Below are 26,606 nucleotides of genomic sequence, written 5' to 3'. Positions count from 1 at the left end.
CCCCTCCTTTGACCAGGTTTTACCAACCCTCCTCCAAAACCCTACAGGATTTTGTGGACGGAGCTTCTCAACAAGAGAGCAATAAAGAAAGTAAGGCACCTCAAATTTCAAGGCAGGTTGTTCACTGTTCCAAAGAAAGATTCGGCCAACAAAGAGTGATTTAGATCTATCATCTAAATCGCTACATAAGATGCGACAAGTTTCGCATGCTTACGGTAGCTCAGGTACGGACTCTACTTCTGCGTGGAGTCGTACTGCCTCTATCGATCTTTCAGACGCTACTATCACGCCCCGGTTGCGCGGAACTTCTCTCCTTCCTGGGTTTCAAACTGAAACAAGCCTACCCTTCAGATTCATGCCTCCGGACTCAATGTAGCCCCCAGAATTTTAATGAAACTAATGGAAACAGTCGTTCAGCAACCACGGTCCGGGGAATCTCCTGGCGGCTTACCCGGACGATTGGATAATCTGGGCTCCGATAATTCAGGAGTGCCGGAAGGCTACGACCATAGTGATCAAGTTCCCGGAGTTGTTAGGCTTTCAGTTGAACAAGGAGAAGTCCCGCCTGACTCCGGAATCCCGGTTCCAGTGGCTAGGTTCCAATGGGACCTGACTCGTAAAGACAGGCTATCCCTCTCCCGCTTCATCCAAAAACGGGAAGGAGATTGCCACCACTTCCAGGAAATTTTGAAGGACAAAAGCAGCATCCCGCGCACGGTCTCAAGAGAGAATTCTCAGCCCCTTCAGTTCGCCTCAGTGACGGACCTGCTCTTGAAAGAGAAACTAAAAGATATAAACAGAGTGTGGCGGAGACGAGGTAATGTCAGGCTCAGAGACAGGGTCTCTTCAATCCCGCGAATCTTGGAAGACAAGGGCTCCGGTCGTGGTCCACAGCCAGTGGTCTGTCAAGTCGGTTCCACTCCAATTTCCCCTCCGCGTTAGTAATCCACACGGACGCTTCATTAAGCGGTTGGGAGGGTACTCACCAAAACAAATAGTTCAAGGAACGTGGTGCCACAATGTTCCAACAGTTTCATATAAACACCTTGGAAGCTGGCAGTGTTTCTAACGCTCAGAAACTCGGCCCGCCCGCCAGATTCATCAGGCTTGTGCTGGACAGCACCGTGGTGGTTCATTGCATCAACAGGGGCGGCTCCAAATCAGGTCGGAACCAGGTGACGGTAGCTATCTTCTCCTTTGGCGAACAAGCACGGCTGGCATCTGTCAGCCACCCACCTAGCGGGGTGCGGAACGTGGTGGCGGACTCCTGTCCCAGGTTCTCCGTTGGAGACGGAGTGGTCTCTGGGCGGGGACTCCTTCAGTTGGATTCGCCGCCAGGTTCCGGGCCTCCAGGTGGATCTGTTCGCCACGGAGAGCAATCACAAGCTTCCTGTTACGTGGCTCCCAACCTGACCCCAGGCTTTCGCCACGATGCTGATGTCCATAGATTGGAATTGTTGTGAGAGGATCTATCTGTTTCCTCCAATAAACATGTTGTTAAAAGTTCTGCACAAACTCAGGTCATTCAACGGCCAATTAGCTCTGGTGGCTCTTTATTGGCCGAAGAGCAACTGGTTCCTCTGCTACAGGAACTCAAGTTAAATTGTCATCAGATACCCAAACCCAGACTGACCCAAGTAGTACAAAACAAAGACTGTGTCAGCTTCCTTAAGAATTCAGAATGCCCTGGTTTATGGACTTTATAAAGTTTGCTGCAAAGAAGGGAGCAAACATTGACCCGTCAACACTGTTTTGGAATCAGACAGAGAGATTCTACTCAGACAGTATGATTTCGGCAGTCAAAAAATTGGGTCCTTTTAAAGGCATCTGAGCTCAAACTATGACAACCAACCTAGCATTACTTTCTTTAGGTCATTGTTTGAAAAAGGCCTTGCCCGGCCACTATTACCAGCTAAATCAGCCTTAAAGAAGGTATTTTGTACGGTTTTAATATCGACCTTACAGATTCATACTCTCCTCCATCCCTAGAGCATGTGCCCGTTTGAGACCAGTAACTCGCCCTCATTCCGTTACCTGGTTCCTCAACGATGTTTTGAAATTAGCCACTGACATTGATAACTCTCTATGCTCATATCTGGATCTGTTAAGGGAAAACCTTGTTTCTGATTAGCTTGGCTTCAGGTGCCAGAATTTCAGAGCTATCGGCCTCACTAGAGGTGATGATCATGTTGATTTCCTTCCGTCCGGAGAAGTCCTCCTTTCCCCTGATCATACGCCTAGCAAAGAATGAAGACCTCTTTAGGACAGGTGGTGCCTCTTCCTCAGGACCAGTCATTATGTCTAGTATATACTCTAAAGTCTTACCTACAAAGAACTCCACAGTTTAAGTCGGGTCCTCTTTTTATCAGGGAGAAAGGTGGTACTCTCTCTTTGAATGCTATCGACAACAAATTCTATTTTATTAAACAAGCTAACCTTGATTCAGTCCCAAAGGTTCATGATATCCGAGCAGCAGCTACCTCACTAATTATTTTATAATATGGATTTTACCGAACTTACCAAGTATACAGGATGGAAATCCCTCTAGTGTTTAAACGCCACTATTTAAAATTACTCAAGCCCTGAAATTTTTACAGTGGGTGTGGGAGTGTCATCTCCCACCTTAATTATCCTTGTCCTTTTCCTTTCCCCCGCCCGCCTGCCTCATTTATTTCACTGCCTGCCTTTCTGGATCAATCATGCCTCACTGCCTTGCTCCTCATAATCGATACTAGTATTACCCTGATTATTGTTTGTCTTGTGATTTGGATTTGATATGTTGTGATTTAGATTAGTCAGAGGTACTGAGCGGTTTTTATTTTGCTTCATGTACCTCCAATTTTTGTCTTTCATTATATCTCATTGCTCTTAGGTTTAAGTTTATAATTACTGGTTATTCTATTGTTGTAGGGGGCCTCCTTTATTTCCCCTAATTGTACTGTATGTTGATTATTCTACCTTGTTCCTAGGTTAAGTTTACAATTTCATTTGTATCTTTTTACGGGGTATGTATTCCACCAGTACTTACCTATAATTAAGCCCAATTTTCATTGTTGAGATATTTTAATTAAATCTATTTTTCCATAGCATGTTTCTTTCCGATTACCTTTTATATACTGTTGTAGCTTTGCAGTCTTGGCATGATTCTCTGACACTATTTCACCAGGTGACACGGGCTGAGCTCAGAAAGGATTTTGACAAAGGAAAAATCTATTTCTGAGGAGGCCCGTGGTCACCTGGTGACCCTCAGAGTATTTTGAGGTGCAGGTTAGCTCCCCTACTGGCTCATGCCAAGCCTGGGTGTGGTGCTAGTCTGGAATGAGGCTCAGATGGCGCTTGGAGTCGCGCAGTGGGTCTGGTGAGCGTGGGCGCTGGTACGGCCCTCGCTCTTCCCGGGATCTTGACATGGGGATGTCTATTGAGTGTGGCTCTGTGGTTGTGATTCCTTCACTCACCTCTTGGTTATACCGACGTCTTCATTGAAGATGCTCGATCTGGGGGGTAGGCTCAGCATTCCTGAAAGCTTTTTCTCTGGTATATTTAGTAATATTTATACCTAGAAATTCGTGTAAGAATGGAATTTCACCGGGTGACACGGGGCCTCCCTCAGAAATAGATTTTTCCTTTGTCAAAATCCCTTTTTTAGCTGGAGTGTTCTACATGAGTCCTAGGGAGCTGACTTTTGTGGTGTTCTATAAATGCTGATCTTATTGAGGTGACTCTTTGTTGTTGAATAAATGTTAAAAGCATTTTTACATGGAAAAGGTTTATTTGCACTTGTCATAATTTTTTCCTGTGTAACTAGAAGTAATACACCTTAAAAGTGATAGCACTATCAGGTTATATTTTGAATAAATATACAGCTTATAAGGTATTTGGATAAACTGAAAGCTTACAATATGGATGACCTTTATTTAAGGAAATTCAGTGTGACCTGTATGAGGTAGCCCTATGATTTAATACTGTATATGAGAACACGGAGAAGATAACAACCTTTTATTTTGATACCATGATACAGGTAAGCCTTTTTCTTTATTGGGAAGTGAATGCACTAAGTGACTTTGTGCCCTTGTGTAAGTGTGTAAAGTTTTAAGAAACAAAATGAGAGCTTTGCATTTAAGGGTACAGTACTGTAAGCGGAGCTTTGCATTTTAGCGGACAGTACTGTAAATAAATTATGGCAGCTTGAAATTTTAGTTAAGGAGAATATTAATGCATAGAATTAAGGAATAGCTCATAAATAATGGTAAGCCATTAAGCTACCTTGCCATTTGGCTCAGCCAGGCATTTCTTTGTTTCTATTTTATCCCAAGTAAATGTAATTCACAAGTGCAAAACTGTATAGATGTAAATTGGATCATGTTATGTAGGTAGGTGTGGGATAAAGTGCAAAGGGTGAAGTGGTAAATGTACAGTATTAGATTTTTCAATTGAACAATTTTTCTTGAAATTGTTAATACAACAGTAATACCGTTTTTTGAAATTAGTGAATACAGTTAACCCCCGGTATTAGTGCACCACTACCCCCCGTGAATAGCTCAAATCCACAAATACTTAAAACCCCTCTAAAAATGCTTATAACTGCTATTTTGACAGTTCAAAATACCAAAAAACCCTCCAAAAATGCATATACGTGAATATTTAATAGTTTTATCACAAAAATTGCATTTAGTCATGAAAATGGTATGAAAATACAGTAATTTGTGAATATTTCACCATGAAAAATATCGCAAATAGACGAATTTTCTGCGAATAATGTGTACTGTATATATGTTCCACAGAGAAATCCGTGAGTCCGGAACGGCGAACAGGCTGGGGTCCACTGTAAACTGTAGGTGGTAAATAATTGTGAAAACATTCAACAGTCATAGATATGAAAACATAAAAATTCCTCCAAAGTGGAGTGTTGCAAAATTAGGAGAAAGAATTGTTAAAATTTTGTTAATTCTCTTTAAATAAATTGGTCAGTAGTTAATTTCTTCATTGTTCACCTTTTTACACAACTGTTATTAAAGACATGCTTTTCATTAGTTTTCATTACCAGAGGGTTTTCTTGATATCACAGGCTAATTAAAAGTGTGTTAGGTTTTTGAAACTTTTAGATATTAAAGATTCAGTTTTAGTAAAGAAATTTAGTCCATGAATCATACTGCCTTTAAGCAGTATGATTCATAGTTAATATAGTAAGACTAGTTAGTGATGATGTATGGTTCAGAATCATAGGCATTAGTAAAGGAAAGAGGGACGGAAGCTGGAGCAAACAGAAAGGAGGATGCTAGGTTGAACTTTGGATGTCTCACTGCCAGAGAGGGCTAGAAACTGAAGAAATTAGAAGTGGTGGGGTGGTAAAGATTACTGAGGCAAAGTTTGAGATGGTGTGGATCAAGAGGGAGGCAGAGGATTAGATGGAGCAATTAAGTAAAGAAGGATTTGGAGAAGAAGGGTTTAGTGGAGGAAAATGCTTTTAACTGGAATAGTTGAGGAAGATGCCCCAAGCAACTGCTCCCTAGCAGTGGAGATGAAGGTTCTTGATAAATATGACCATTAAAATGCAATCTGCTATTGATGAATTTGGAAATTTCAGCCCAGTGGAAGGTGATGGCCATGATACAGTAGGTTGTGCAGTGGTTGATGGTTCTGGTCGAACAGCTTGTGCCACATCAACAGGGGGTATTACAGCCAAGATGCCAGGACGTGTAGGAGATAGCCCTATTGTTGGAGCTGGTGGATATGCAGATGACATAGTAAGTTTGCTGAGATTGTGTATGTGCACACAAGATAAAGGTGATATTTGTGATACGAATACTCATATTGAAAGTAAACACAAGAGGTTTTGCCTGTGGCATTGTAGAAAAGAAGGAAAGTGAAACGTCTAAGGAGCATTGTTGGGTTTTGTATTTGCTAAGCAATATACAGTGGAGCACATAGAAAATATCAGTGATTTTTATTTTATAAGGAGTTCTTCTTATATAGATTGTTCTAAAAGGAAGTTGCTTACATAGTAATTGTAGTTTGTATATAAGTAACTTACCAAGTAATTACATAGGTATTGGTTTCATTTAATCGCAGTAGCTTAAATTCAAATTTCGCGGTAGCGACACCGATGTTCTGTGTAGGTGACTAGTCTCTCCCCCTAATGAAAGAGTTAGGAACGACTTAGCAGATAATCCTCAGTCTGTTTCTGCAACATCTGGTGTTGACATCAGGTGTTGGCCGCAGCTTTTCTTTTTTTTTTCTGATTAATTAATGGGACTTCAGTGTTCAAGCCGAAAGTCGAGTAGCTTCAGCCAAAAGCTTTTAGGATGTTTTTCCTTGTTTTGTTGTTACGAAATGGAGTCTAGAATATCAATTGTTCGCTTTTACAGCTGAGTGGCATACTATAAAGTAAACATTGGTTCGTTGTCGAACTGATATTTACATTCGCCACTGAATTGATTTTTTCGATAATAAATACCGTTACAGTAGTGAATTTACCAATTTACCATGTTTGGCGTAACTCACCTTTACGACGAGTAATGTAATAATGTAAAGTGTTGCCAAGTAACGTGATAAAGTAAAGTTTGCATTTGCTACCATCTTCATCGAGTAGCGTAATAAAATGTAAACATTGCGTTAGCTACAGGACTGATATTTTCGGTAATGATATACTATATTTCTGCAAGTCTCAAATAATGTTTGCTAGGAGTTGAGATTTGTCTGTATGATGGTACTCTGTGTACTTCAAAGAATTAATTAAACATGTCATTACACCTTCCTTTACAAAGATATGAAAAAGTGTAAGGGCAGAACGTAGTGCTTAATTTGGTTGCGCTGGGCTTTTGGGAGAATTGACATTCTTGACAGCTGAGGATCGGTTCCACACGTCCAGGAGCGCTCACCAGCTCCCAGTTTCTTAGGTTGCGAGCTATACTAGCTTGCTTGACACCCAGTTGCCTGGTGCCATCTACACCTGGGTGCATCCAGCGCCTGGCAGCAGCTCCTGATCGTCTGGTGCCTACTCTCCCCGCATCCAATTTTTTCTCTCCTGTTACTAGCCATCTAATTTTTTTCTTCTTGCTCCTGTGCCAGGCTCCCTCACTTCCTTTCCATGCCATTGCCAGCCTTGTGTCTGGGTTAACAGAAGTTAACCTTGTAATAGTGAAGTGTTGTGCAGTAGAGGAGGTGTCTAGTCGTCCCCTGATGCTCCTAGACAGAAAGTCCCTGTCAAATTCCCCTAAACCTGGGAGGAGGCATACTGGAAGTCCAAAGGAGGTCAGGAGGTTATACACGGGTAATCCCCCCCCCCTCCCCTCACTCAAGCCTGTTGCCGGTCCCAGGTATCGACAGACAGCCACTGGAAGGTGTTTTATGGGATGTGCAGTGAAGGATGTGGCTATCCAGCCCTATCAGATCTAAACCCTGTCCCTGTCAGACTCCCCTAAACCTGGGAGGAGGCATATGTCGGTCCATGGGAGTCCGAAGGGGTTTTTGCCCATGGGTAGTTGCTCCCTCAGCTGAACCTGTCGCTATTTCCCAGGTATCAGTGGCTAACCACTAGAAAGGTGTACAAATGGACCCTCACACCTTATCTTTCAGTGGCTCAGACTCTAACAAGTCTAAAGGGTGCAGCTGGTGTTTGCAGGATTCTTCCAGGCCAATGAAAAGGCTCGTGATGGAGGATAGGCTCCCTCGATCCTTCATGAGTGCCATAGGGACCAGGAGCCCTCTTGTAGTTTTTGGGATGACACAGAGCTCCCAGTGGATACTGAGCTCCTGGTGGCTCCCAAGTGCCCATTGGCCTCTAAATGCCAAGTGGATCCCAGACATCTAAAGGGAGCAGATCATCCCGTGGGATCAAAGTGCCCAGTGGGATCACAGTATCCAGTGGGATCTGATGGATCCAAGTGTCCAGTGGGATCTGATGGATCCAAGTGTCCAGTGGGACCTGATGGATACAAGTGTCCGGTGGGATCTGAGGGATCCAAACGCCCAGTGAGATCTGAGCGATCAGTGGGATCCGAGTGCCCAGTGGGCCCAAGTGCCCAGCGGATCCGAGCACCCAATGGGATCTGATGGATCCAAGTGTCCAGTGGGATCTGATGGATCCAAGTGTCTGGTGGGATCCGATGGATCCGAGCTCCCAGTGGGATCTGAGGGATCCCAGTGAACAGTGGGATCCGATGGATCCAAGCGTGTCATGGGATCCAACTGATCCAAGCACCAATCTGCTGTGTCCGGTGCCAGTTCCTCTTTGGTTTGGTGCCTGAATTTTAAGAACATGCTGTTGTCCTATCTTGTGCGCCAGTTCCCATTGAACAGGGACCAAGTCTACCTCAGGACAAGACTTCTGGGTCAGAGTTGTTGAGTTGCTGAAGGAAGCTCCCTCTTTTGGGATATTTCCTAGTCATCCAAGCATCTGTCAAGGTTGGAAAATTGGCTATCATTTAAAAGGAGCAAGACAAGTGTCTTTTGTCTTCCCTCACTCTAGTGCCTCGTCAGATCTAGACTTTCTTGTCAAGATTGTTGAAAGTCCTAATTTTGTGGACTGACATCAGGAGCACTGGCCAGAGTCCTCCTGTCGACTTTCAGTCACATCTCTTGGATTTTCAAGTTTTTCTCTCTGCCAAAAATCTCCGCTTTTAGACGACCCAAGAGTTTTGCTGTCTTTCCCCCCTTTGTGCCCGGGACATAGTGAGCCTACTCTAGCTCTGGCACCCACGAGACCTTGGCCAGATTGGACAGACCTAATAGGACTTTTACAATGTGTCCTCCAATTTTCCTTCAGTTCCAAAGTTTCAGGTGAAGAATGAACGCCATAAGCTTCTTGGCTCTGCACCCTGCTGAAGATTTACATGTTGACAGTTGCTGTTCTCTGCTTCCTGTCAATGGTAAAGGCTACCTTCTTTTCACAATCTTCTTGCAGTTTCGTTCTTTTTACGACCTTTCCTGTAAGGCGCCAATTCCCGTTTACCTGGACCCTTTCCCGAGCTCTTGGTGCCACTTCCTAGTGCCTGGCGCATTCATCCGAGCGCCCGGCACCTTCACACTAGAGCACTCGTCATTATATCTCTAGTACTCGGTGGCCACCTCCGTACACCTGGCTTAAGCTGACGGGGCCCAGGTTCTTACAGTTATGGAATTTTTTAAGCTGTTATAACTTTTCAGAATTCTTCTCTGTGTACAGTTTTGCATGTCTTTGTTCTGTATGAGGGTATCATGTATCATTGAGTCCATGCTAAGTGTTATCAAGTTCAGTTTTTGTCGAATCCGCACAGACTTTGGTTTCACTTGGCTGTCATAAAGTCCACAGAGTTGGCAGCTAGCTCGCATGGTTGTCTGCAGTTCTGCATGTCCTTCTACTAGTTTGCTGTTTTTGTTGCGGGTCTGTATGCCCACAGGAGATAGGGGATGAACCACTCAGCCTCTTCCTTCAATCTTCATGGATATTGAATGGATTTTAGAGATGCAGGAAGCAACCTTACTTGTCCTTGTCGGATGTCGGCCTCCTGACAACACAAGTTTTCTCTGGAGTCCTTGTTCCTCTTGTATTTAAATACTTATAGTTGTCCAAACTTAAAAATCTTTTGGAAAGGATGTTCCTTCATCCTGAACCTAGTCCTGGATTTCTCTTCAACACTACAGTCATGGGTTGGGGAATCTTCTTAAGGAACCGGGGGATTTTTCCGGGCCCTGGTCCCTGGAAAGACGGATACTTCACTTCCTTTTCATAGGGCTGGAAGTCTCTTCACATAACTTCAATGCTTTTTAACCTTAGTGCGCTCCTAGACTAAACCACAGTTCTAATATTTTATGTAAGGAAGGCTCTATCCACATCTCCCCACCTCTATAGGAAGACCCCTGTTTCTGTGGACAATCAGGTCTTTTAGTCACTTGATCGGTTCATAGAACTAAAGTCTTATCAAACGTACTGAGACATCAGAAGGGGACCGTTGATCCCCCTGGCTTCTGGGTTCTCTGGAATCTATGGGACAGACCTGTCTTGGACCTGTTTGCCCCTTCAAGTAATCTTCGTTTTCCTCCTCTTGCGATCCATACCATCCCTGTAGCATGTGCAACAGACCCCATGCTATAGACAGAGCCATCAGACCACCTCTCTTCACGCCCTTCATCATGGTCAAGGAGGAGCGACACAATCTTCAGGCTAACTCCAAGTTACGTTGTCCGCTTAGCCCTATTCTGGCTCGCATCATGGTCCCTGAACCTGCTCGGTTGTGGGCGGGCTCTACAGGATCCTCCCCCACTGTGTCTTCTCGGACAACCTCACTTCAAGAGATCTACCAAGGTAGTCAGATCTTTAATTGACAGACTCCAGACTGTCTGGAGGATTGTCAATTGAAGATCTTTTTTAGACGTACTGCAGAGACCATTGCAAGACGTGGAAGTCAATCTTCTCTCGTTGTCTTCCAGACCTGGGGATCGACTTTCTGAAGCTGGTATCTCAGGCCCTACATCTCCTCTGCGAGATGTTTGTGTCCCTTTTGCAGTTATCCCGTTACGGGGTATCAAACTATGCATAGCTCATGTAAGCATGGAGACCTAGTTTGTTGGCATCCCCATCTTAATTTCCTTTGAAGTTCCTGAAACGCCCAAGCAAGGAAGGGGATGTGGTTTGCTCGTTTCTCCTTGGATTTTAGTCAAGGACAGGGACCCATCCAATACCTGGATCCATTTTCTTGCAGACATCCATGTCTTCCAGGAGTGCCAGACAACACCCAAGCTCATAGCTCGTCTGGCGCCCTGCTCTCCCGGCACCAACAATAGCCTGGCACCAGCTTTGGTTGTGGTGTCAGCTTTTGCTGTGAGCGCCCAGTAGCACACACTAACTCTGAGGAAGACAGAAGTTGTCGATCCAGTTTGAATGTTCAGGTTCGAAGGCCATCCAGAACCTATGGTGTAACGGCAAGAACTACTTTCTTCCTCTGATTAGAACTCCTGGTGGCAACTGCAACCTGGCGCCAGCTCATTCTCTGAGAGCCAGAAGTGTGCACTGGCTCTGAGGGGGAATAGGGAGCGCTCTGCCCTGCTGGATGGTATGGTGTTACCTATAAAGCCGGAAGTCCCAGGCCATCCATAACCCAGGAAGTTTGGGCAAGAGCTCGTCTCGTTCTCTGATCAGAACATCTTGCCCTCTGTCCTAATGGGCTTTATCTTCTGAGACACGCCCAGATTTAGGAGAAGCATTTTCCTCCTTCTAGTGAAAGCTAAGATGTCAGAACAGCCTCTACTGTACCTCATCTGCTTTCCAACACTATATATCCCTTACGTCCGTTCAACAATCAGCATACTGGTAGTATAATCGTTCTTCATTTCCCATGATTTTGAGGGAGTTTAAAAAGTGTTTAAATTTTGGCAGTACCTTGCAATTTTTAGTTGCTGGCATGGTATCATGGAAGGAAGCATAGGATTTTCTCCTACAGCCTCTTCACATTGTAGTGAAGTGTCGAATTTTGGGGAGCCATGGGGGGTGTACAATGTACCTGTAGCACCCGGCACTCTTAGTGGATGGGTTGTGGTTTCACTTCAGTGTAGGTGACAACATAATCTGGTTGTTTTGATTTATGGTACTGCACCCAGGGCAAGGGCACCTTTAAAGTTTTGCTAGCCATCAGATAATTCCTGACCAAGTATAACTTCCACTGATGTTTCAGAAAGTGATCGAGTGCTCCTCTGCTACAAAGCTCCTCTTTTAGCAGAGGCGACCACCTCTCAGCTTTACTGGGCCGCACTACTACAGGTCAAGTTGAGCACCAACCAGAAACAGTTTATACTGCAGGCTTTCTTAACTAACAAGGAACGACAAGCATTGTTTTCAGTGCTAGCAACTTTTCTATTTCTAATTCATTACATGACGTAATGTTTTAGAGTGGAATATGTCCATGTATTGCACCTTCCATCAATGTGGGATTCAGCTATGTAATTAGTTGGTAAGTTACTTATACAGTAAACCTCCTGTATTCGCAGGGGATGCATACCACACCCCCACGCGAATAGCTAGAACCTTTGAATTCATAGAACCCTTCTAAAAATATTTGGAACTGCCTACAGTATTTTGATAGTTCAAACACACACAAAGAAAACTAAAAATGCTTATACAGGTATTATCCTACTCATGATGGGGTTAGGTTAAGAAAAAACCCATTGTTTGTTGGAAAAAACGTATCTCGAATATAGCCTAGCCTACACTAGGGTATTCAGTACCATATATGGTAGCGTAGCCTACACTATAAAGTATACTCTATACATACACGGTATAGTAATTATTAATATCAGCTAATTCTGGAGGTTCATGCAGAGTGACTTATGATAATTCAATACAAAGAGATATTGAATAACAAACAAGAATTAGCTTGGGCTACACTATGGTATATCCTATACATATACGGTAGCATAGCCTATATTACTGTATACTGTAATCTATATTCACAGATCGTATTATACAAACATCAACATAACGAATATGCATCTTTTCAATGGCTCTTTTAAAATGTTATCCCTTAATTCAGTGTATGCAATAATATTGTATATATTCTTATATTGCTTTTGTATTATAAATTGCAGTCATAGCGATCAATGTTTTGGTTTTCAAATTGTTTACGCGATGTCTATTTTGCCACATGTGACTCAGTTCAGAGAGCTTTTCTTGCTTCTAGTTAGCATAAATAAATCTCTAGATACTTTATTTATATGGGGCAAGGTTATTTTCCGTTATACTGTATGAAGTGTTTTCATGTCAAATATAACAAATAGGTCGATTGTGAAATTTATTTAGCTATTTTTTTAGATTAATAGAAAGGCGTTGGCGGTTTGGGGCCGTTTGTTTTGTGTAAAAAAATCAAGATTCCTTTCGCCATTTTCACTTGATTTCATCGTAGTGCAAGCTTTACTTTACATATTTATTGTTTATCTCACTAGGCAACAGCAGTGGTAAACCCTTCAGAATGGGGATGCGCACGCACTTCGATGAATAGCTAAATCAGTGATTGTAAAACTCCTCTAAAAACACTTGAACCGCCTCTATTTTTGAGAAGTTTAAACACAAAAAACCTACCTCTAAAAATGTTTTACCAGAGTATTTTAATAGTTTATCACAAAGTGCATTTAGTCATGAAAATATGAAAATACAGTAATTTAGCAATATTTCTCAGTGAAAATACCACGATAAGGCAAATTTTCTGTGAATAATGGTGATCGTTCAGAGAAATCCGCTGACGCATGAGCCCCTGAATCGCGGAGAACACTTTGACGGGGTTTACTGTGATGTGTTCTTTCATGCCCAGTAGTTTTGACCAAAATACTTTCTCTCGAATTTTAATCATGGTTGAGTTTCATCCATGTTGCCGATGCATGGTAATTTATGGTCATTAGCAGCTTGAACGTAGTTTTCTCAGCTTCAGCTACAACTTGCCGCTTACATTTAGCAGTATATTTCATTGCCAATATTTTATCCATACCAAATACGGGTATAATGTAAAAATATATCAGTCCTATTCTACTTAACATCATTTGAACTATAACCTACAGTAATTTTGTATTATCGTACGATGGTTGAAATGCAAGCAAAACAGCTGTTGTTACTATTCGATTCGGTGATAAACAAAACAATAGTTTCTCGGTTGGTTGTTTATGACTGTACGTATTTACACAAGAGTAACGTTACTAACAATACTATTATCATTCTCTGTTACTTTTTTAACTAGAAGATGGGATAAAGAGTTGGAGGAAAAGAAGCTGGTCTATTGTAATTTGGTCTCTGTCACTGCCTGATTGTACGCTGCTGCATGCACCCGTGGGAAATTTTAAGATATTTTCTAAATATTGTCGTATCGGTATTAATTGCTTACCCCATTGCAAAATTGAATTATTGCAAGGTGAACTATTGTAATTAGAGCACTGCCTGAGTATTTTAATTGTTTTATCACAAAAAGTGAGATGAAAATATAGTAATCAGTGAATATTTCTCAGTGAAAAATACCGTAAATTGGCAGATTTTCAGCAAATACAGTAATGTGTATATATGTTCCATAGGGAAATCCGCGAATTGGTGAGTCCACAAATCGTGAGACCACGAATACAGAGGGTTTACTGTATAAAAATGACATTTTATAATAAAGTTTTATATATACTTACCAAGTAATTACATGATTGGAGTCCTCCTTCCTCCCCTCTGATGGACATAAGCATAAACAGGCTGAGACTTATCAGCTAAGTTACTCCTAGCTCTCTTGTTAGGGGGCGAGACTAGTCACCTACACAGAACATGGGTGTCACTACCGCGAAATTCGAATCTAATCTACTGCAAATAAATGAAACTAATAGCTATATAATTACTTTATAAGTATATATAAAACTTTATTTTATTATAAAAATGTCATTCCAAAAGTTTCTCTGCCTAGCCTAGAGTTGACGTCAACCTTAATTAACTCCCTCCCTTTTACTTTTTTTTAGCAATGTGTAAAAAAATGCAGGATTTTTATTTACCATATTCTATTTAGATTTTCAAGATAATATGCAGTGCATAGTTTTTATTGAAAAATTATTACTTTGGAAGAGGAAGCTATTAGACTTTGAAATAGGACATTTTTGTTTTTCTGAGTTAACTTTGGAGTCATTTTTATTAGATTAATAAAAAAAATTAGTAAATCTTTTTTTCTAATATAGCAGTACATAAAGATACAGCATTATCATCTTATTTATGTAACATTACAAAGTTTAATGGCAAGGAGGGAGATTTGATTTTATTGTTGAAGCAATACTCTAAATTTACAGCATTTCTTATTCTGACAAAAATTTAAAGAATGCTATCCATTGTGTTCAAGTCCATAACAACTGTGCCTGTCTGAGGGTATTTCCTCATTTGTCAATTTCCACCATTTCTGCATTTTAGTGGTAGACAATAGTGATACTTTTTTGTCTTACCACTTTATTGTTGTAGCTTGTAAACTTTCCTCAGAAAATGAAGATGAATAATTGCTGTTATTTTCATCTGAATTCATTAGGTCATCATAATTATTGCTACTAGTTTCTTCATCATCCAATTTGATTGTGGAAAATAATGAGATGGCAAAAGTAAGAATGCATTTCAGCGGGTGCTTGAGGCATTTAAAAGCTGAAGATTTTGTCATAAAAATAACCAAAACAAGACTTTGATCCATTAAAGAAAATGCACACTAAATGCTCACTAATGGGAGAGGAGGGACAGGAAACAATACAGTAATGCAGCAGCAAATTAGTAAAATCAGGATATTTACTGAGTAGAGATATTTTAGGGTAATGATCAAGTATTCTTGTCATTATAAAATAGAGCTTGGTTGTTGTTGACAATTGTGCTTGGGAGAATAAGGGAAGGTGTTAAATGAGTGTTCTTTTATAGACAGATGTATCTGTTTATGGTATGTACAAACCTTTGTGTTACTCTACAGATTTTAGTACAGTATACTGTTGAAATTAGTCTTGCTTGCATTTTCAGGTTGGAGCTGTGTCCACTACTGGCCATGGTGAAGCAATTATTAGATCATGTCTAGCTCGACACATTGCAGCAAATATGTCTGCAGGTCAGTGAGTAATGCATTTTTGTCTTGGCTCTACAAGAGATAGTTAATAAATTCCCATGATATCTGAAGGGAGGTCCATGCATACATGGTTAAACTTCTAGTTATATTCTGAGGAGCCCCTTACAAAATGGAAATTGGTAAGATGTGGATGTTTTACAAATGCCTTAATGTAATTACAAACAAGATATAATTGAGTTATTACTGTTGCTGAAGATGTATAACAGTTGCTGAAGATGCATAACAGTTGTGTTAGGTTTTATATGTTGCAACCACAGACTTGCAATTCTTGCATTACAGTGGCACCTCAGATTAACAGACCTCAACTTAGTGGATTTCATCACTTGGAAACTATTTCTTTGCACTGACTACAGGACAAGATCTAGTAACCCCAGCATCAAAACAAATCACCGATAGAGAGCTGTTAATGTCCCTGTGCAAGGTGGATGGCAATCTAAGTGTGGGAGAGGAAGAAGACTTCCCTTTATGAGTCCCTTTATGAGTCCCTTTATGAAGGTCCAAGAGTAGATAAAGTGTATAAATGCACTTGGACTAGTACAATATAGCATGGGAGTAAAGAACCTTCTTTGCTGTGAAAGAAGTGCAACGAGGTATCCTAGGCAGCAGAACCTCATCAGTGCTGGAGTACTGTCATTTCAAAGGGTTAAAGCTGTTGCTGTCATCACAAGCAATGCAGTTAACGATTACTGGGCATCTAGGGTCAGTGATAACCAACTTGGCTTACCATCAATTCAGGAAGATTATATCACTTCAGAGCAAATGTAAAATTACTCGTAGGTCATTTTGAGTTATGAAATAATGTGAATATTTGGTTTGTGGTAAGCATATTTAGGCATCATTCACATTAAAAAGGTTTTATACAAATTTTGTCCCATGTAAACCCATTATAGACCAACTTTGATGGGTTTGTATGAAAATAAAATTAGCTTTTGTTATAAAATGACAGTTTGTATTTTTTATAACTAACAAACCTGTGGTCTTAGCATAAGGGAAAATTCTCTAGTGCCTACTGAGAGTCCAATTAAAAAAAAAGGGCACAAGGATTTTGGTGGCAATGGGAGCTAGCCAAGATGGCAGAGAGGAGGAAGGTACTGCCGACCTGCCTTAACCCATCTCAGCTACATTGCATCAGTTTCCTCTAGCCCAGGTAATAAATGATGGGTGGCTTGAGGTGGGTCATATACATTAAGACCACAGGTATGTTAGTTATGAAAAATACAAATTGATTTAAAATTTGTCATTTGTTCATATGCAGAACAAACCTTTGGTTGTAACGTAAGGAAGACTTACTTTTGGAGGGAGGATGGAGAAAGCTTCAGAACCGATTGTAGGTTCAGCGCACCTGGGCTTATTTCCTGGCCAAAGTAGGACATAGGAAGGAATCATATCTCTCTGGTTACTGAGCAGTCAGACATCTGGGTTAAGAGACAATGTGAGCTCCTGTTACATTGTAGGAAAATATAGAACCTGTAATTGTCAGAGACAGCAAAACTTCACATTAGCCAACAACCTTGTTTGCTGTCATTTCCTCTCTCCCCATGCAAGAGGGAGGAAGAGACTTGCTTCCATATATAGTTCGTATTGTGTAAGAACAATAAAAATACCAATGGAATGGGGCTCTCTCACCTGTATCTGACCAGTTCCAGTGCACGATGGAATAATTCTCTCCACTGCCCGCTGGTAGAGGAGAAGAAGAAGGAGAAAGGAAGAAGGCCAGTCATCTCATTCACTCTCACTTTCAAACTTTTAGCTACAAATTCCGGGACGGATTCGAAGGCTATGGGCCCCCAACCCCTCGTGTGTTTAATGTTAAAAGAAAGTCCTGAAGCTCACTGACTCTCACTGAAGAGGTCAAGGCTATAAGGAAAACCATCTTGAGGGTTAAATTCTTATCTGATGAAGCCCATTAGGATTTGTATGGACTATGTGTGAGACTGCTAAGCACCACTGTTAGGTCCCAGTTAGGAGGTCTAAGATCTCTCGGGGAACAGAGACTGCTCAAAACTCCTGGTAAGCATAGAGATTTCTCACGAAGACGATAGGTTTACATCTTTCAAAAATAACACTAAACCTAGAGCAGCCCTATATCCCTTTATGGCTGACACCAAAAGGAGTTTCTTCCTTTGGAGAAAAATGAGGAAGTCTACTACTCGTTGAAGAGTAGTTTCAACTGTAGAGAAACCCCGTTGACAACATTAATCACAGTAGGTGGCCCATTTTCCCTGGAACATGGCTGTAGAAGACCTGAGATAACTTGACATTTCTGACGCTGCTCTACAAGAAAGGCATCTCGCTCACAGGAGATACTGGATAGACTCCAACTGTGAAGAGATGGGACCCTACCGACTGGAGAAACCTCTCGACGTGCGGCTGGCATAGAAGGTTGTGCTGTAAGGCAAGGTAGTTTGTCGCACTTACGTGTTGTCAGAACACACTTTGGGGTAGGCTGCCACCAGCTTAGGTGTTTATAACACACCAAAAGCAAACAAAAAAAATGATTTAAAATATATACAAAGTGCACTGAATTCACAGTAGCGGATTCTAAGGAGGTGTGTGGGTAAGGATTTGCCACGTAGGTTCAGTCTTTTACCACCAGATACTGCTTGTGGGTAACAAATGAAACAGACTTATAACACTAATACCACATTTATTAACATCAGTGATATATATATATATAAAAAAATGGCATTCACTTAGTAAAGGAAGTACACCTAACACCGAGCATGGTACCACCTACTGAATTCAACATCAGCCTAAATTTAAAATGGTCCCAGACACAAGAAAGTACATTACATAGTTAGCCTACATCATCACTCAGAAAAAAATATAAAAGACTCTTGAGGCAGTACAAAAGGCACAAAGTTTTCTCCAAAGTTAGGCTACCACCAGACAACTTAACCTAATTTCCCCAGACAAAAGGCTTGGCTTACCTTAGCCTACATTTCAGACAACCTAATAAAACATCTCAATACGTACTCCACCTTTACCTCAAGCAATATTTTCTTACTTTGGGACTCTTTTACAAGAAGATAGGCATAATATACTCTGTGCGATGCTTTCATTTGTTGGCAGTCCGGCTGCATGTGGTGTGGTTCTCCCCCAAATACGCTAGGCCAATAGGAATCCTGCACTTCTCACACACATGGGACTGGACTCTTACTACTTCACCCTTGGCCTTGAGAGGGAACATCACCCTTGGGACTCGCGCTCCACTCCTAAGTTGTTGCCTGAGAAGAAAAATAAAACTTTCAATGTTCCTATTTATGAATTCAACTTGGTCAGTACATGGGGCCTACAACAGGGCCTGCTTTTGGCAACATCAAGAAATGCAAATGAAATTAAATTCATAAAATTGCTGTTATGACAGCTTCCCTTTTAAACTCATCTTTTAAGCTAACTTAAACAAACTCTCATTTTCTTACTGTATATTACGGCATTATTTATGAAATATTATAAGAAGTCCAGGTAGCCAGAGTCCTTGAGGCTGGGATGAACGAAAAAGGACGCTTCATTCTCGCTTGGCATCGTTCTTCCTCGTTTGACTTGCTATCTCTCAGATTAAGACGAGAGTCTTGCTTCTCATTTTCTGGCAAAGGTATGATTTTTCTCACAGTACTATATACAAAATTTACTTTAAGTCCTGAAACATCACTTCAAGTCTGGTGCCATGTTTTAAGGTAATTGTGGGAGCAAAACTCGGCGAATTTTGGGTACGTAATCGAGAATCATGTAAGGCTTTCATTCAGTCTAGCCTGCAATACACCCAGGCACTACAGTGCCAAGGGGAAATCTCTCTTGGTGCTTCAGACAGCAAAGTTAGTAGATCTGGGTACCACTCTGTGTGCGGCCACAAGGTAGCTACAAGGGTCATCCTGAGGTTCAGAGAAATCATCACCCTGTTGATGACTTGGCAAATTAGGCAAAAGGGGAAATGCGGAGACATCCAGATTGTCCCAAGGATGTTGAAGGGCATCTTCTGCCATGGCCCAGGGGTCTGAAACGACTGACCTCGACGACTGAGCTTCTCTACCACCACGTTGCTCTTGCTTGGGATGTATCTGGCTGAGAGATCCACTGAATGAGAGACCGCCCACTGGTGCAGTTGTACTATCAAGTCGTGAAGATGACGAGAAACTAGCTCCCCTGTTTATTGACATAAGCTTTCACTGTTATGTTGTCAGACATTAGAACGACAATTTGCCCTGATACCCTTTCTTGAAATTCAAGAAGTTCGAGGAAGGCTGCTTTCATCTCCAGGGTGTTGACATGAAGTTGTTTGTCTTGGTGATCCCACACCCCTGATGTCAGGAGATCTTCCAAGTGTGCTCCCCAACCCTTGTAAGAGGCATCGGAGAACAGAAGAATCCCTGGAGGGGGGGAATGAAAGGGCACTCCTATGGTCAGGTTCCTGTCATCCAGCCACCAAGCTAAGTCCTTCCTCGCTTCTACTGAGAGAGGAACTTGGAACATGGGAGAATCCCTTGATGGGGACCAAAACTCTTTTAGTCTCCATTGGAGAGACTGAATGTGAAGTTGACTGTGAGGAACTGATTTCTCCAAGGATGACAGGAAACCTAGAATTACCTGCCACTGATGAGCAGGTTGCTTCTGTTTAGACAGGAAGGACTGAGCAAAGTTCATGAACTTTTCTAGGCGTTGGTTCTATGGGAATACCTTTGCTGCTGTCGTGTCTGTTAGCATGCCCAGGTAAATAATTCTTTGACTGGGTGTGAGGTTTGATTTTTCGAAATTTATCACTATGCCTAAGCCATGACAAAATTGGAGAAGATGGTCCCTGTCATCAAGATATCTTAAGATTCGTATTCCCTGAGATTGAGCCCATGTTGAAACTAGTGAACACTGATGAAGACTTGTGGAGCCGTTGAAAGGCTGAAGCAAAGAACCTTGAATTAGTAAACTATCTCTCCCAGACTGAAGCAAAGAAGCTATCGAGAAATTGATGGATTGGAATCTAGAAATAAGTATTCTTGAGATAAATTGTGAGCATGAAGTCGTTCTCCCTGGTGGCTTGAAGAACTGTTCGAGATGTTTCCATTTTGAACCAAGTCTTCCTGATGAAGAGGTTGAGAGTCAACAGGTCTATTACCAGTCTCCAATTGCCTGATGCATGATGGGGAACCAGAAAGACATGGCTGTAGAGTCCTGGAGATGGGTCCTTCATGATCTCCCCTGCTCCTTTTTCCATCATTTTCCTTACTTCCTCTAGGAGAGCTAGATGCTTCGGCAAACCTTGAGAGTAAGTCATTTGGTGAGTGAACACTTGTAGAGTGGGGGAGGAAACTTGAAGGGGAGTAGATATCCCACTCGTAGAACATCTACTACCCAGTTTTCTGCCTGAACTGCTGCCAAGTTGCCCAATGGCTCGCCAGCCACCCTCCACCGATGGCAGCAAGTGGGGAGGGGCACCCTCTCTATTGTCTTACCACCCCTAGCCTTGCCTCTGTCTCCTCTCCCAGGTCTGGAAGAACGGGCTGAAAGGGGCATTGCTGAGGAGCTTTCTTGGATGGGGATGGAGAGGGTTGACGAAATCTGTGTGGTCCTGTCGTGACTTGAGACTTCGTAGGGGAAATGAAAGCAGATGTTTGAGGTCTGGGTTTAGAAGTACCAGCATGAGAAGGGCCAGATGACTTTGAGACAGCTAGACGTACCAGTCGGTCATTATTATCCACTCTGCTAGTTGGTCCCTGGGAAAGAGAGACAAACTTAAAATATCTCCATTCCCCAAGGATAAGACCGAATCCGTATTGACAAATCTTGAGAACTTTGAGAGGGCAGCATCCCTTCTTTTAAGCTACCAGTTGCCCCGTATATTAACTATTAACCCTTAAATGCCGAGCCTCTATTTGCAAAAGTGTCTGCCGTATGCCGGCGGTGTTCGGGAGTTACCGCCGAAGTGGAAAAAAGTTTTTTTCAAAAAATCACAGCATGCTTAGTTTTTAAGATTAACAGTTCATTTTTGGCTCCTTTTTTTGTCATTGCCTGAAGTTTAGTATGCAACCATCAGAAATGAAAAAAATATCATTATCATATATAAATATTGAAATATATGACAGCGCAAAAAAAAATGTCATATATAATTGTATACAAATCGCGCTGTGAGCAAAACGGTTAAAGCTTATGAGTTTTTTTTTTTTCGTTGTATTATACACTAAATTGCAATGATTTTGGTATATAACAAATTGTAAAACGATCAAAGCAACACAGAGAAAATATTATCACAAAATGATGCATGAATTCGTAACGCGGACGTAAAAAAAGTATTTTTCAAAAATTCATCATAAATTGAAATATTGTGCTAGAGACATCCCGTTTGTTGCAAAATGAAGGTAATTGATTGAATATTACTAGAATGTAAGTGTTTTAGCTATTAATTGCAGTTTTCTTGACCATTTCGTCAAGTAAAGTTGACCCAAGGTCGAATTTTTTCTATCATGATTTATATGAAAATATTTCAAAACTGATAAAAGCTACAACCATGAGTTATTTTTTGTTGTATTCTACATGAAATTGTGCACATTTTCATGTATAACACTTTATGTAATGTCTAATGGAAAACATTGCAAAAATTACAACAAGGTGACTAAAGAAATTCTGAGATTTTCAGCCGAGTTACCGTGCACGGTCGTAAGCAAAAAGATTTTTTCAAAAATTCACCATAAATCGAAATATTGTGCTAGAGACTTCCTGTTTGTTGCAAATTGAAGGTAAATGATTGAATGTTATTAGAATGTAAGAGTTTTAGTTTACAATTGCGTTTTTCGACCATTTTGGTCGAGTCAAAGTTGACCGAAGGTTGAAATTTTGGCACATCGTGATTTATATGAAAATATTTCAAAACTGATAAAAGCCACAACCATGGGTTGTTTTTTGTTGTATTTTACATGAAATTGCACACATTTTCATATATAAAACTTTATGTAACGGCTAATATAAAACGGTGCAAACATTACGACAAAGTGACGAAAGAATTTCTGAGATTTTCGGCTGAATTACTGAGCGGGGACGTAAGGAACAATTTTTTTTCAAAAATTCACCATAAATCAAAATATTGTGCTAGAGACTTCCAATTTGTTGCAAAATGAAGGTAAATGATTGAATATTACTAGAATGTAAGAGTTTTAGCTTACAATTGCGTTTTTCGACCATTTCGGTCGAATCAAAGTTGACCGAAGGTTGAAATTTTGGCACTTATCGTGATTTACATGAAAATATTTCAAAACTTATAAAAGCTACAACCATGGGTTGTTTTTTGTTGTATTCTACATGAAATTGCACACATTTTCATATATAAAATTTTATGTAATGGCTAATATAAAACGGTGCAAAAATTACGACAAAGTGATGAAAGAATTTTTGAGATGCGTTGCTGATGCTTTGTAGTGCGAGAAGAAAGAAATTCGCGCATGCGCAGCTGGGTAACACTTGTAAAATAAAAATCGCCATCATCTTTTATCTGTAGTCCATTCATTTGTAAGAACAGCAGTCATCAAAGTTCATTGTGTGGACTGACCTTAAATTTGGAGTGTTTACTTGAAGTCACCTTGGAAAAGCAAGTGTGTTTCTGTTTCAGACTTTAACCAGTCTCATTTAAAGAGCCTCTGCTTTGAGAGTTAGGATGGTAAAGCAACTGAGAATCATCTGCAATGCTGGATGCTGTCACTTTGAAGTTCAGCTAACAGACTTTCATACATCAAGAGCTATTGTTGCAGGCAAGTAAGTTTGCGGTGACTGGAAAAATGTATTGAATGGATTGTTTTACTTGACTGGAAGAATGGCTACTTTAAAAGTCTGAAACAGAAACTCAGCCTCTTACAATAAGCATATCCTCTCCACTTTGTGAACTTGCATCAGTTGGGCAGCTGTTATGAAATTCTTGGACATAGTGAATTACCATTCACTTCCAAGTTGTGGCATCTAATTATACACTGTATATGCTCGCATATCATATGACTTTTGAAGACTTAATTTTGAAGCTAATTTTAAGGGGGTCTCATCATACACGAGATATAAAATTAGCATATGTAATATTTGCATATTAATATCGTATTATAAAATACAACCATAACAAACATGCATATTTTCCATGGATATTTGAAAAAGTTGTGCTTTACTGCACTGTATCCAGTAATATTGTATGTATTCTCATATTAATTTTGTATTATAAAATACAAACATAGTGATCATGTGCCATTATGCATTGTTTGGTTTTCGTGAATGTGTACAATGATACCATTTGGGAATTTTTGTTTAGTCATAAATTCAGTTTCTACTTAAAGATAACCATGGGGGAAATTTTCGTCCCATCTGCCATACACGTTAAAACAACAGTAAAATGTGTTCTTTCATGCCCGATAGTTTTGATTAAAATACTTTTCTCTGCAATGTTATTTATGGTCAAGTTTGATGGCATATCACAGTTTAGGGGAGTTTCATCCATGTAGCCAGTGCACGATAATTTATAGTCATTAGCAGCTTGAACATTGTTTGTTTTCTCAGCTTCAGCTACAACTTGCAGCTTAAATTCCATAGCGAATGAGGGTATAATGTAAAATTATATCAGTCCTCTTCTACTTAAAGTCATTTATAACATAACTATGGTAATTGTTTACATCGTATGATGTTAGAAATGCAAGCAAAATAGCTTTTGTTATCCGATTCGGTTGTTCATAGCAAAACGGCGGTTTCTCATTTGGTTGTTTATGGCTGTATACATTTATATACGAGTATAATGTTACTAACGATACTTTTATCATTCTCTTTTACTTTTTTGACTTTTAACTAGATGGGATAAAGAGATGGAGGAAAAGAGATAAGTCTTTTGTAATTTTGTCTCTCACAAAAAGAACACTCATGATACACAAGATACATGATAAAATAATTTTTTATGGTGAAAATTTGGGGGTCGCATGGTACGTAAGATTGCTCATTACAAGGGTACATATAGTAATTACTGTACATACACCAAGAGCTTCGAAGGTCAGAAAGCTGAAGAGGTTTATAGTTACTAGAAAATTGCATTGAATGGACCAACCTTAAATTTGGAAGAGAGGCTACTTAAATTGTCTTTGGAAAGGCAGCTTTGTTCCTATTTCAGACTCTTTAACCTGCCTCATTTGATGACCAGCTGTGAGTTATCTGAAATCTTTGGACACAGTCACTTCTAGGTTGTGAAGGTCAAGAGCTTCTGAAGGTCAGAAGTTCTGAAGAGGCTAAAGAAAAAAACCTGCTGAATGTTGTTGATAGCACAAAATGAATGTCCTAATAAAGCTTCCCAAACTGGGCTGAGACATTATTTTCTGCTTCACCTTCTTGCTACTCTTCCTGGTCATCCTGGGTGTAGGCTCTCAGCTTGTCCCTCTAATTACCAGGGTGTAGGCCCTCAACTTGTCCCTCTAGTTACTAGTTGCATTGTCTTTGGCAGATCATTTCCATACGGATATGGCACCACCCTTTTTCAGGATTTCAAGCTTATTCTTGAGGTTACATTACAGTCAGAATGTAAGAACACTAGTCCTGGCACATATGGCATGTCCACAAAGCTACAGTTACCATTTTTGAATGTTTAGTTGTTTACCTCTCAAGTGGATAGAATGAGTACCAGTATCACTCAGGCAGTCATGGGAACATGCAAAATGACACAGAGGTTGATTTATTGCAACTGAAATCTCTCTCCACTACCTTGGGAATCATTAAGCCTGTCAGTATGATATTCAACTCCACCCACTCCCACAAACAGCTTATTTTTTGAGCATCAGTTATCACTGAGTGCTTACCTTAAAATATAAGTTTTTGTTGTAATGCATCTCGATAACTGCATATTGAACAGGTACCTTTAGATCTGGAAAAGGGCAAAGAATGGGCATAAGTCACATGCCATGAGGCCAGAAGTGTTATTTTTTCTAATAGTATCAAGATTAGGGATCCTGAACTGTCAGGGCTGTCAAGTGAAGTGTTTCTTTCCACTTCCACTCTTCTTAGTGTAGTATAGACCAGCCAGTCATCTTCATCTTGGAAGGAGGAAATGGGTGGTAAATATGTCCGGATTAATAAGTATTGCCCAGGGCCATCAGCTGTTACTGCTGTAATGTAAGTTTCCTGTATGTAAAGGCCCTCCCTTACTAGTTTTAGAGGAGATTGGCTTCATCAGGGCAACATTACCTTTGCACAGTGAAGATGTTTACTGAGAATTCAGGAATAAGTTTTAAGCAATAATTGAGAGAACCCTAACTGAAGTTAGTTTTAGTTTCATTTACATCACCTAGCCATGTGAGAGAGTCATTTCTTTGATGAGCCATACATATGGGTAGTAGCTAGTCAGAGTTGACCCTGTTATCGCGGCATCTGCTGTGAACTAGTGAAATGAAGGTCTCCATTTTTTTGTTCAAGGGGAGTGGGTTACATTATCTTTACCATAAGAGGGCATCAGTCTGCAGGTTATACTTCCAGGTTATACTGCTTAGTCAGAGTAGGATTACTCTAAAAGTGTTTAGAAGAGTCTGGCTGGTTATATTATGTTCTATGGAATGTAACTCCAGGTTCATTTTTATCTCAGGGATACAAGAATTATTGATGTGTTTTTGTTAGGGCCAGCAGGTTAGCATGTAGTTCTGTAACTTCATTTTTCATCCATTTTGCACTTGAGCACTTGATGCCAGGATACAGTGCATGCATCTAAACATATACCTGATGCCAGGATACAGTGAATGTATCTAAACATAGGTGCAAAGAAGATATATAAGGAATAGGAAACATTTGAGTAAGCAGTTAATAGTAGCAATACAAGTATTAACAGTAACAACATTTTGAGCAAGTAATTAATGGTAACAAATATAAATATTATGGTAATCTTCAGACAGATGAACATTAAAACTGGAAAGCCTTCCTTTTAAGTAGTAATAAGCATTGGTAATAATGGTAATCTTCAGACAGATGAACATTAAAACTGGAAAGCCTTCCTTTTAAGTAGTAATAAGCATTGGTAACAGTGGAAGGTCTAAAATGATGAACATTAAAAGT

General features: G+C 40.6%; 2 protein-coding genes across 3 annotated transcripts in view; one reads left to right on the top strand and one right to left on the bottom strand.

Moving 5' to 3' along the window:
- The window catches only part of LOC136838960 (isoaspartyl peptidase/L-asparaginase), a 191,354-nt gene that overhangs the window by 148,951 nt on the left and 15,797 nt on the right, over nucleotides 1-26,606 (top strand). For both annotated transcript variants that reach the window (XM_067104660.1, XM_067104655.1), the window contains exons 7-8: nucleotides 5,585-5,744; nucleotides 15,467-15,551. In XM_067104660.1, coding sequence (XP_066960761.1) covers nucleotides 5,585-5,744; nucleotides 15,467-15,551 — 245 coding nt within the window. The remainder of the gene's footprint in view (nucleotides 1-5,584; nucleotides 5,745-15,466; nucleotides 15,552-26,606) is intronic.
- LOC136838912 (ammonium transporter Rh type C-like) overlaps nucleotides 17,945-26,606 on the bottom strand; it is a 176,248-nt gene continuing 167,586 nt past the window's right edge. Inside the window, exon 12 of the mRNA XM_067104613.1 lies at nucleotides 17,945-18,796. The gene's annotated coding sequence lies outside the window, so the exon portion shown is untranslated. The remainder of the gene's footprint in view (nucleotides 18,797-26,606) is intronic.

The sequence above is a fragment of the Macrobrachium rosenbergii genome, chromosome 1 (assembly GCF_040412425.1).
Source record: "Macrobrachium rosenbergii isolate ZJJX-2024 chromosome 1, ASM4041242v1, whole genome shotgun sequence".
Classification (NCBI taxonomy): Eukaryota; Metazoa; Arthropoda; class Malacostraca; order Decapoda; family Palaemonidae; genus Macrobrachium; species Macrobrachium rosenbergii.
Note: the sequence above shows the minus strand (reverse complement) of the source record. Positions and strands in the feature narration are given on the sequence as shown.